The 11,745-nt window shown below is 39.5% G+C and overlaps 3 protein-coding genes across 3 annotated transcripts in view; 1 reads left to right on the top strand and 2 right to left on the bottom strand.

The window, feature by feature from the left end:
* LOC109537710 (GTP-binding protein Rhes) overlaps positions 1-1,510 on the top strand; it is a 19,354-nt gene extending 17,844 nt beyond the window's left edge. Inside the window, exon 5 of the mRNA XM_048669807.1 lies at positions 1,072-1,510. Within this exon, the coding sequence (XP_048525764.1) occupies positions 1,072-1,359 (288 nt within the window). The 3' untranslated portion in view covers positions 1,360-1,510. The remainder of the gene's footprint in view (positions 1-1,071) is intronic.
* Positions 1,511-1,999: 489 nt separating this feature from the next.
* LOC125502409 (cytosolic non-specific dipeptidase-like) overlaps positions 2,000-11,745 on the bottom strand; it is a 10,447-nt gene continuing 701 nt past the window's right edge. The window contains exons 2-8 of the mRNA XM_048669686.1: positions 9,390-9,607; positions 8,473-8,714; positions 8,169-8,416; positions 7,944-8,116; positions 7,830-7,893; positions 2,579-2,766; positions 2,000-2,516 (exon numbers count right to left, since the gene is read on the bottom strand). Of these exons, the coding sequence (XP_048525643.1) occupies positions 2,472-2,516; positions 2,579-2,766; positions 7,830-7,893; positions 7,944-8,116; positions 8,169-8,416; positions 8,473-8,714; positions 9,390-9,607 (1,178 nt within the window). The 3' untranslated portion in view covers positions 2,000-2,471. The remainder of the gene's footprint in view (positions 2,517-2,578; positions 2,767-7,829; positions 7,894-7,943; positions 8,117-8,168; positions 8,417-8,472; positions 8,715-9,389; positions 9,608-11,745) is intronic.
* LOC125505601 lies at positions 6,644-7,823 on the bottom strand. Its single transcript, XM_048669688.1, has 2 exons — positions 7,263-7,823; positions 6,644-7,207 (listed from the first exon to the last, which is right to left on the bottom strand). Exons 1-2 carry the CDS (start codon positions 7,416-7,418, stop codon positions 7,016-7,018), a joined length of 348 nt encoding a protein of 115 aa, XP_048525645.1. The 5' UTR covers positions 7,419-7,823; the 3' UTR covers positions 6,644-7,015.

Genomic DNA, 11,745 nt, shown 5'->3' with positions numbered 1-11,745 from the left:
ATTAATTTTATTGATTAATAAATTAATCAAAATAATGTTAGTGTGCCGCTCCGTGTGGCTTTTGTAGATTTCCAAAAAGCATTTGACTTCATCGAAATATGGGCAGTGTTAGAAGCCCAATAAAACGCCAGAATTGATTCAAGGTATACGCATATCATAAAGAACATCAGACGGACAAATAAAACTGGACGAAAAAAACAAAAACAAACCCCATAAAACTGCAACGAGTGGTGAGGCAAGGAGACACTTTCTCGCCCACACTATTCACCCTCGTACTAGAAGATATTTTTTTAAGAAATTATAAGGGACATCAAAGGTGCAAACATCGACGGAGTATACCTAAATTATTTCCGATTTGCGGATGACATAATCTTAATAGCAAATAATCTGCAAGAATGAAACAAGAAGCTACAACAACTCAATGACGTATTCGCTACTGTAGGCCCTAGAAATAGTTGTAAGAAAACAAAAAAATATATCTACGAACAAGCAAACATAACCATACTAAATAAAACTTTCAACACTCGACACACTGAAATAAATTAACTATCGTTTCAAATTTGATCATACCATTAAAGCTACCGCAGTAGCAAAAGCTTAGAAAATGAAACTATTGAACTGTATCTCGTAAACAAAGCGTTTGTGGAAAATTTGGTTGAAGACTGAAGAAGAATCGTACTGTATGTATCTATATTTAAGCATATTTTTTCAAAAGCCAACTCTATATAGGTATCCATATGTCACTCACGATAACTATTTTATCACAACAACTTTATCACAATTACAATGTGATACCTATGTTTTATTATGCTTACCACTCACCCTAAAAAATCTACAATACAGGGCGTTTAAAGGAGGCTGATCCATTTAGTAATATTCGTGTTTAACCGTCCGGTCAGTTCAAGTAGAGTACGATTACCCATGCTTCTGCAAATATCTGCGAGAATGCATCGGAATGAAATTTACTAAGAGCCTAAAACTTATTGTTTTTTGATGTCTTGGATCTATGTTAGCAGATCAAATCAACGTATATTTCATACCCCATATCTAAATAATTCGTTTTCGTTCTAGATCGACGACATCAAGGTGATACTAAATCTGGACCACTTTCCAAGGAAAGTCCAAAATCGAAAGTCTAGAAACGCACAAAGAACCAACCCCAGACCAATAAGATGTTATGTGTTTGCATGTTTTAATGAGCATTACTTTTATAGCGATGTAGACCATCCTTTAATAAATGTATTTTGCGGACGCAACTCATTCGTACGGGATTATGGATTGCGATCATTTCTCTGTTCTACTAAACTTCAAATTTTAAATCAACTTACGACTTGTTCAAGTCATTTGGACAAGTCCTAAAGTGGGACGACAGAAAAAGTTAATACTCAATGTCTTTTAGGAATCGACTTAATTTTGGATCACACCCGCAAATTAAGAATGTTGAAGAGCCCCAGGGCTTTACAAAGGGACTATCAATAACGGACGCACATTTATAATCAAGCAAATAAAAAAAAAGACTATATAATACAGTAAGCCGGCGCATATTTGCTTCATTGACCTAACATTGGCGTTTGAGAGGGTTCGTTTGGGAGACGTAGTGTCGTAGTGCGATAGAGTCCATTAATTACGATGGTGTTGAACTTTTGAAAAATAGTTTCATATAAAAGTTATTGACGCACAGTTAAAAAATATATTATATGATATAGAGGAGTGTCTCAGAAAAGCGAGGAAAATTGAGAGTGTATTTTTTTTTAATAGAACTACCCATTTTTCATTAGCTCATGGAATGCAGCTTGAAACGCTGCATATGCACGGTAAATTGGTTTTTATCACTTGCGACGTTGGCAGATTATTGCCATTTTAGTAAAATTTTGCTTAAAAACATGGTATCTAAAAATTCATTGTAGAAGCAAAAAAAGCAGTTATCCCTGGGGGATATTCTGTTGGGAAAACAACTGGTGGCGTTGCCAAGGGTTTATTTATTATTTATTTGGCTGTGGACGGTGCAGGGCGTTTATTAAAATTATTGAATTTTGCATCAATCGTATTCTTCCTTAAATTTAACCCTAACACTAAGATTAACAGTATTTAACTCTGAATGACTACAATTCTCTTTTCTGCAAAAAATGTTTAAGCTCTAAAATGCAAGTAAGCTGAAATTATTATATTAGTCCGGGCAGGTTGGGGGCTTCAGCGACACGAAACTAACGTCAATCTCATTTTCTCAATTTCCCTGTTCTAAAAATATTTGATCATAAATATTTGAAATACAAGCAGTTAAACTCCACTCGTTATTAAGAATGATATATTTTTCTAAATATTTAACAAATTTTCATTCTTTTTCAGAGGTCTAGTTATATATTGTTTGTTATGTTTCTGATTGTTCAATGAGTTTGCAATATTTGTCAGTAAATAAGGTAATTTTACGATTAGAGATAATTTGCCAGGTCCAGGTATAGTGCTAGGAATGTTCACAGCTGAGACACTTCATAGAGGTACGCCCCTAGCAGTTTGGTCTGAAAAAAAAAGACATAATCAACACATCTTATTTGAAGTAATGGTTACTCAGAATACCAACCCCCTCAATGTAATTGCGAATGTCAATTTTCTCGTTCTGCGAATGGGCTCCATCGTTTCCACATCCTACCGGAAGTAATAGGACATTTTTACCAGTAGCTTTTTGCAAACTCAAAGTTACAGGTATTGATCCCCCTTCTCTCGTTAAATCCGGCTCTACACCATATACGTGTTTTGTTGCTTTGATACCTGTATTTAGAATAATAAGTCATACATTATAAATAGAGGGCTTCATGTTTGAGACGACTAAGTTTTGAAGAGATATTTTAGATGTCCAAATTGCCCTACTTTTTTTTTCAAAAATTGATGAAAAGTTGCGCACTTTATGGAAATTGAAGACATGGCTCTTGGGGGAAATAAAATAATTTTAGGATATTGGAACTCGATTTTCCTAAAGTTTCTCAAAATTGCAGCTTTACGAACATCACGCTCTCTTCTTCTTCTGATACCACGACCGCTTAACGATCGTTGGTGATCATGTTGGCGATCATTGTTCTGCTGACAGCGGCTGGGAATAGCGGAACTGTAGACTTCCCATACCACTGCCTTAAATTCTTTAGCCACGATGTTATCTTTCTTAGTAATCGTCGGTACACCCACATTTCGCATGATTCGAGATATTTAAGCTATTCTCCTTGAGGCTTACTTCGTCCAGTAGTTAGGCAGTGTTCATACTTCTATGCCATACAAGAGAATTGGGAACACATAGCAGCGTACCAGTTTCATTCTGAATTTTAAAGCCAGCTTTTCATAAAGGCAGCTCTGGCTATATCTATTCCGGTTTTGATCTTCATGCTCCGTTCCTGATGATCATTGATGCACCCTTGTCAGATGCGTGCCATCGATCACGATAATTTTACCTTTAATATCACGTGCTTTACTGATGACCGTATATTTTGTTTTGTTGACATACATTGAGTTTTAAGCCAAGTTCAGTACATGTGTCGGAGACCTTATTCATTAGATTTTGTAGATCTTTTTCGTTCCAATTAGTGTATCATCGGCCTATCTTATATTATTAACAATAACTCCATTTATATTGATTCCTTGAAGAGCTTCAACGAATATGTCTTCCGTCTAGAGGTTGAGACGCATGCGACACAGAATGCAGCCCTCTCGCACTCCGCTTTTGATATTGACTTCCTCCGATAATTGATGTTCCAATCGTATTTCAGCTTTCTGGTGCTAGTACAAATTGGCAATAAGTCTAATATCTTTGCCATTTACTACCATTTTATCATTGCGTATCAACCGCCTTTTCAGAGTCAATGGAAGAAAGGAACACACTATCGCTGACGTCGCGACATCTTTCGATGAGCACATTAAGACAAAATAATGGCTCTCTAGTTCCGAAGCCGTTTTGATCCGGTCCAGGCGCATTTCTATTTTTGCAAGTTCTATTGCTTGTTCTACTTCCCCTTTGGTAATTAGTGGACCTGAAGCGGCATCAATATCAGATTCAGATCTGATATCCCCAAAAAGCTCTCTAATATATTTTTCTTGATCCTCTGTTGAAAAGTACGTACTTTCGTCACTGTATTCGATGGTCACTTTTACTGATTACAAATTGAATTAATCCCGTGTGGAAAGTAATGACTTTCGCCACGCACGCTAACAGCTTGACTGTGTCACTGACTGTACGCAGTCATACAACTGATTTCGTCAATGTCTGACAACATTTTCAAAATATTTTATTCAAAACCGTATATTTTTTCCGGATGGTTTCTGCCGAGGATCAAGTCAGATCAACAAACAAGTGTCAAATTACTACATAACTTGTAGTTATAATTTTAGCCACTCGTGAATAGTTGTTCACTACAATACCTTTCTAATTTTTTCTAAATGTTCTGTTCTTTAATCAGAATGTGACAACTTGATAGCTCTATCTGTTAGTGCCCTTATGACACTTTTTACATTTTTTTTAAGTATTTTTTTTTTGTTTCTCCAAGGTTGCAATAATTAATTGTCAAGCCTAGAAAACTTATAGATTTGTTCTTATCTTCTTCGAGGGTAAATTTTACGGCCTTGTGGAAATTATTCAATTATCGACTGTATATTGAAATTTTGCTTCTTTCGATATTTTCCCAGACAAGGTTTGCAATTGTGGCGAAGATGGGTATCCCGACTGCTACTATATATTTGATGCAATATATTTGTGAGTAGAAATTATTTTCGAAATGGAAATATGTGAATTTCAGGCACAGCTAGCAAGCACAGCTTTCAGTCCAATTATTTTTTATACAGTTTATTGAAGATGTTTTTTCTTGTTTTAAAGAAAAGACAATGCATTATGCACACCAAGGTAGTGTCTGAGCCGCCCCTACTAAAACCTCTTCTCATGGCTTCTCATTTTCCTGGAACGGCGCCAGAATTACTTCGGGAAAAGAGAACTGTTATTCTACTCAACCCATATTTGTTTCCTCTTTTTTCCGTTCCTTATATTTCGCACAAAGGTATCCACAATATTCCAGGTATCCTGGCTAATAAGTATGGCCTCCTCACAATTATGGCTAGTTAATGTGACGCCCAGTGCCTTGTGTGCTGCGTCTATTAACAGTCTCCAGTTTTCGCAGTGAAAGAACACGTGGTTTGCGTCTTCAACCACCTGGCATCTTCGGCATAAGTCGCTGTCGTCCACTCAGCAATTGACAGAGGTAGAAACTTATCTCTCGGTCCTTAAGTCCTACCCATTTTGTAAGATCTGCTATCAATAGCCGTGTGCATGCTCTTTTTCAGTTTTTGTTGCCCATGTTCGCTGCCATTCGGTATCTTCCAGTCGGTGCTACTTCCTATTCCTTTAGCGACTAGAGGCTTCTCTTTTTAATTTGGAGGTTAATGGGTGAAATTCCGGCCAGTACCAATGCACGTTCTGTAGATACACTTCGAAAACTGCAACATATCCTAAGCGCTACCCTACGTTGTACCCCTGCCACCAGTTATATGTATTTTTCCCACTTTATGGTTTGGGTTAGTATGTATGCTATGTGCCCAGTGTACATGACAATCGAATGTGCCACGTTTGATAAAGTGCCATTGTTGGATGATTTTGGTCTTCCTATGTTCGATATAATTCTGCTTAATGCCATTAGAGACTCTTAAGCTTTGATGCCACCTTCATTTCACAGTTGTGATCGAACACTACTCCGAGATATTTCAACCGCGATTCTGTTTCTATCGCTTTACTTTCCTTCTGTCTTCCCTGCTGCAAGTTTGAAGCCCTTCTGCGGATCTCCTCCGACAGCTTAGCCAAAACGCAGTTAGTAATACTGACTCGCTCCAGCTGTGTTTTTGCTTTGCAGTGTAACGGTTGTGTCTTCAGCGAATTCAATGACGGTTGTTCCCGTAGGGAATTCTGTTGTCAGCACAGGATTATAGAAATGATTCCACAGGATCGGTCCCTGTGGCACGCCAATATGTACAGATCTTTCCTAGAGACCGTCCGTTTGATATTATTCGGCGGAGATATAATGATGTCTTTCAGCGAGAGCATGATTCCTTCCCAGGGTGCTGAGTTGAAAGCATTTCGAATATCTAACGTGTCCATTACGCAGAGTTCTCGGTTATTTGGAGCCTCCTGATTTGATGTTATTTACGATTTCCCGCACCTCTTGCATTGTATCAGGGGTGGACCGGCTTTTCCTGAATCCCTATTGGTGGGTATACAGTTTCCCATCGATTTCGCAATATGGCCTGTTTGCAATGACGGTTTCAAAAAGTTTCCCAAATACGACAAGTAGACAGATTGGCCTGAATTTAGTGAAGTAATATTTCTGAATAAAAACCATTTGCGCTGTCTTTTCTTGATGTGGAAAACTCCCCTTTTGTAGAAGTGTCTTATAGGCTAGCAGAAGAGTGTCAAGTTCCCATAGAGTTGCAGCTGTTACCACCTCTGTCGTTATTCTATCTGTCCCAGCAGCTTTTATTTCTTTACAATTGGAGGTAGTCAGCAATCTGATGGTATAGCTTTCCTTATAAGTTCCTTGGCATTTTCCAATTGTCTTACACCATCTAGCTGAACTGTAGGGTCCAAATGGACTTTATTTTGTGTTTATCGGCTGCACAAATAAACAGTGCGACTGCTTGTTTAATTTAAAACGTTAGAATGGTTCATATCTTACTAGGACAAAGAGTTTTGACAATTGTTTTAGACTAACTGGGGGTGGTGGAGAAGTAGCAGTGGTGGTATTGTGGGGGGACCCGATGGGTTCGGCGGGTTGGTTTTAAAGGCACCTTTTCGCCATTTCCCCTCCATCTATCCCCACCTTACCCAGCCGTCCCGTCTCCCTGACAAAGGCAAAGATCCACCTCCACTCCAAGGAAGACAATTCGATGCGGAAGAGTGTGGAGGCCCCTCCTAGTAGACGACCAGTGATGGCAGACTCCGACTAGGTGGTATGATGTTTCCTCCAGTATTCTGCATTGTGGACACACGGGGCTATCACCAATTCCTAGTAGGTGTATGTGTCTGTTCAAACCACAGTAGCTTGTTATGACCCCAACCAGAGTTCTCAGGCCCCAACGACTCCTTGACATCAACCATTTGGATTGTTGCCTTGGCGCCACTTGGGGTTTCTATCAACTCCTTAGCTTCTCTACACACTTCCGCCTCTCTCCACATCTCTTTGGTGCCCTGTAAGAGCTCAGTCATTTAGAGCACTTGCTACCTGTCGGTTGCTTAACCCTACGTGAGGTGCGGCAGTTATTGGGCTCTCAGAAGGTCCGAGCCTTGCCAATGCCCACTGGTGAATCCACCCCAGGTTTAATTGTTCCTGTTCTACTACTACTGCACATCTTAACTCTTGAGACTGCCTCGAGGGCAGCAGTCCTTCTGTAACTTCCATATGTGTGGCAACCTCCAGGATTACTTATAATTCCGTTTGAAACATGGTCTTCCAGCTTCCTAGTCAAAACGACGCTCCGCTTAGTGTCTTGTTGGTACACACCCGCCCCAGACCATCCCGTATTGAGCGCCCGTGAGCCGTCGCTACACCAACATTGCACCCCCCCACGGTTCTCATATTGCAACTTTCTTTTCTTGGTATTTGGGAGTGGTAGAGTAACATCGAAACGATTTAAAAATTAAAAAATTGTGAATTCGAAATAAATTACTGAAAGCCAGTCAGAGTGATTTTGTGACAATGCACCAATAACCTGACTTTCGCTTAAAAAGTCGTAAAATGCAAACCCAAAATGCCAATCAAAAATTAAAGCACTTGACAGATATTAAAGTCGAAATACTTATAAAAACTTGCCTGCACTATAGTGTGGATGGAACGGGTCTTCTGTCCAGGGAGATCCGGAGTGTGCTAAATAAACCTAAAAAATGCAAAATTATGTCTCGCCAGCCTTGTTCATGTTATTCGTACTTTCATCTCATTTGGACTTCCATATTGCTTCCATTGCTCTTTTACATATTCAACAACGTATGCCTCAATTTTAGCAGGCTCTTGGTTGGGAACAATTCTAATCGAAAATTTGCCGACGACCTTTTTAGGAATTACGGTTTTCTGACCCGGTTCACTAAACGCGCCTTCAATCCCTGAAACAGTTCGTAAAAAAACCTTAAGCAACCCAATTCAACCAAATGTTACCGTGAATTGAAAGGGACGGATATCTCCATCGGTGCATCAAGATTTTCTCTTTCACTTCGTTGTGCAATAATTGCTTCGATCCAATATCTTCTTTATATTCGCTGACCTTGAAGTGGATCTTTTCGTACAATTTGGCTTCTTCATCTGTGAGAGCTGCAACTTCGTTATTTATTCCCGTTACTTGAATTTCCCCGTCTTTGTTCATCAGAGTACTTAATACGTGCACTAGATCATTCATAGCTTCGTGCCTGTTAAAGGGTTCAACAATAAATTTGCCTAAAGTGTCTGAAGGAAGACCACTTACACAGTTCCCCCAAAAACACCACTATGCAAGTCCTTCTTTGCGCATTCGACTTCAATGTGAAAATAGCACAGACCTCTAAGTCCATATGTAATACACGGCTGCTCAGTTCCTAGCCAATAGTTGTCAGAAATGCACACGAAATCTGTGCCTTTTAAAAACTTTTCGGCTTCCCCATACAACACTGGGTCCAGACCCACGCTTCCAGACTCTTCCATGCCTTCGAAGACGAATTTCAAATTTACCTGAGAGAGAAAAATTTAATCTGTTATAGAATTAGATTAGGGCCAAGGCAGGATCCACCATATTGCGGAGTGCTCTGCACATTTTTCAGCTGTTGTGTAAGCGCCGGTGAAGTTATTGAAGAATGATCAGATATTCTTGCGGTTCTTTTGTACGGCTTTCAGGCGTAGCCCATTGAAACGTTGATGAAAAAGCTCAAAGCGCTCGAAATAGGGACATACCAGAGAATTCAGCGCACCTCATGGATAGAGCATATAATTAACGAAGAAGTAGTTAGAAGAATGGGAACGGCGAAAAAGGTAGCATTCACAATGAAGATAAGAAGAATAGAGCACTTTGGACATATTATGAAGAACAATAAATATCGACTTCTACGACTTGTTCTACAAGAGCAAAGGAAGAAGAAGGAACTCGTGCCTGCAAAACCACGCCAGTGGTTTGGGATAACAACTATTTAGACAAGCGGCTGATCGAATAACAATATCAATGTTAATCGCCAACGTTCGCAGATAATGAGGCACCAAAGGAGAAGGAGAAGATATCCCAAACTTTTTGTATTAAAAAAATAGTTTAATTACTCTCGCTGCCGCTATCTGACCAATACTTGGTACCGTTTCATATTCATTCTAAATACAACACTAAAATGGACCCTGTTCAAGGCTATACTAAACACTTACTGGAATATCCGCACCGATCGCTGCATAAGCCTCCAATGCGTGGATCCATCCTACCACGGGACCTTTATCATCTGAAGCTCCTCTTCCAAAAAGTTTTCCATCTTTTTCAGTCAAAACAAAAGGTTCAGTGTCCCATCCATCATCCTTAAGTGCTGGCTGAACATCTAGATGTCCATATACTAACACAGTCTTCTTTTTGGGATCGGTTCCAAGAGTGCCTTATTGAATTAAAGATTGATTATTAGACTTGTGTTTTGGCAAATTAAATGTAAAACGAATAAAACGCTAATTGTTCTTACTTTGAAAAGACCGAAACCGCATAAATGTTCAGAAAAGGAGCATAAGAGCGTCCGTACGAAAACATCAACGATGGTACCAGAGAAAACACATACAAACCCCAGCAAAATAACCAAAGACGCCAAAGAAAATATAGAAGCACGACGATTAATGTATAAAGAGAGCAAATATGCAACTGATGAGTATAGACAAACAAGAAGAGAACCAATGAAAATGATAAGAAAAGATCTTGGAAATTACCATGAGGAAACGGCTAAAGCTATCATAGAGAAGAACGAAAATATGAGATAATAGAAACGGAAAGAAAGTAAATAACAAAATAAAGAGGAAGAAAGAAATAAAACCAAAATAATAGGAACAACTGAGACATGCTGGGGTTGTTAGTCCCCCATCGGGCGCCTCCCCAGGTGGCGGATAGGGGGACGCCTCCCATGGTGTGTCTCCTCGGTGGTACGGTGGAAATTAAATAATCGGGGCGGACCAAAACTAACAAATAAGCAGCGTCTGGCCCAAAATGGGTGGCTTCAAACAGTGTCTGTCTCAGAATGCTGAGTTAACACGCACCAACCCGTCTAGCCAGCGTGGTAGGTTTTATTGTTCTCATGAGATGCCAGTTACAAAACTTCGAGTACCCCAGGCGAGTAAGAAAATGTTTAGATAATCTCGCACTAAAAATATCGACACTGAATAAAGCAACATACACTCAGTTTCAAAAGTCTTACACCCCTCTTGTATTTACTGCATACGTTTAATTTATTCAAAATTGTTTTATTGGTAAACAAAACATACTTGTTTACAAGTAAAGAAACTGATGGAATTTCCAAAAAAAAAATTGTTTGCCCCTTTAAAATTGTGATGCAGCAAAAATTTCACATTTATATTGATTTATATTGATTGATGCTATATCGTGTAGCATGCCTAGAAACGCGTTTTCAGCGTTTGATAGCACTAGAATTATTGCTCTATGGCAAGAAGGTTTATCTAGGCACAATATTTCCAGAAGGCTGAACTTTCTTAGAAGCACAGTTAGCAATACAATTAGATGCTATGAAGAGACTAGTCAAGTGATCAACAGAGCTCGAAGTGGTCGTTTATCGAAAAGATCGCTATATTTCCCAATCAGCCCGTAGAGAGCGCTCAGTCACCCTATCGGCACTAAGATCTCAATTCCAGAGAACGTATAACCGTGTGATCCAGTGCTACTATCCGTAGAAGACTTTTACAATCAGGATTGAGGTCCAGAAGGCCTTTAAGTTAAGAGTTCCTTTGTTAACTCATCGCCACCGAAGGACCCGTTYACTTCTTCTTSTTCATCATCAGCTTAGATTTGTCTACTGCTGAACATAAGCCTCCTCTAGTTTMTTCCACCYTCTCSTATCTTGTGCGTCCTGCATCCAGTTGGTCCTGATGCGTTCTATGTCGTCAKACCATCTAGTTGACGGTCGGCCGCTATTTCTGTTCGCGTCTCCCCTGCTTCTTCACTCTATTATTCACTCTATTATGTGCTATTATTATTGAATCTATTATGGTCCACCTATTATCTATGCAATATGTCCTGCAAAGTTCCATTTCAGAGTTGCGATTCTCTCCACTGCATCCTACCAAGCCTGTTCTTTTGCGGAGTTSTAGTGTTCGTAATGTAGTCCCTAAGTGTCAATTGTAGCATTGATCTTTCCATTGCGCGTTGAGTCACTCTGARCTMCTGAGTCCAGTTTACAATAGGCACGAAATCATCGAAACTAGCGTTTGGCAGAGTGAAGAAATGTGCTCTTTACCGATGAATCGCGGTTTGGATTAGTGATCGATGATTACCGAGTAAGAGTTTGGAGAGAAGCAGGACACCGAAATATGCTTCATATATCCGTTGCAGTTCCTTCATATCGCGGTGGAACACAAATGTTTTGGGGGGTATTATGTTCAATAGAAGGACCCCACTTGGTGGTGCATATTACCTTGCAAATGTTATTATTCATAGAATGATACCCCTATGTAATGAATTGGGGGACCCGTTCATCTTTATGGATGACAATGCCAGGCCACATCGCACCAGAGCTGTTCA

This window comes from Dendroctonus ponderosae, unplaced genomic scaffold (assembly GCF_020466585.1).
Source record: "Dendroctonus ponderosae isolate FM_Combo_2020 unplaced genomic scaffold, Dpon_F_20191213v2 Dpon_F_20191213_9, whole genome shotgun sequence".
In the NCBI taxonomy this organism is placed as follows: Eukaryota; Metazoa; Arthropoda; class Insecta; order Coleoptera; family Curculionidae; genus Dendroctonus; species Dendroctonus ponderosae.
The sequence above is the reverse complement of the archived record's forward strand: the minus strand, read 5'-3'. Positions and strand labels throughout refer to the sequence as shown.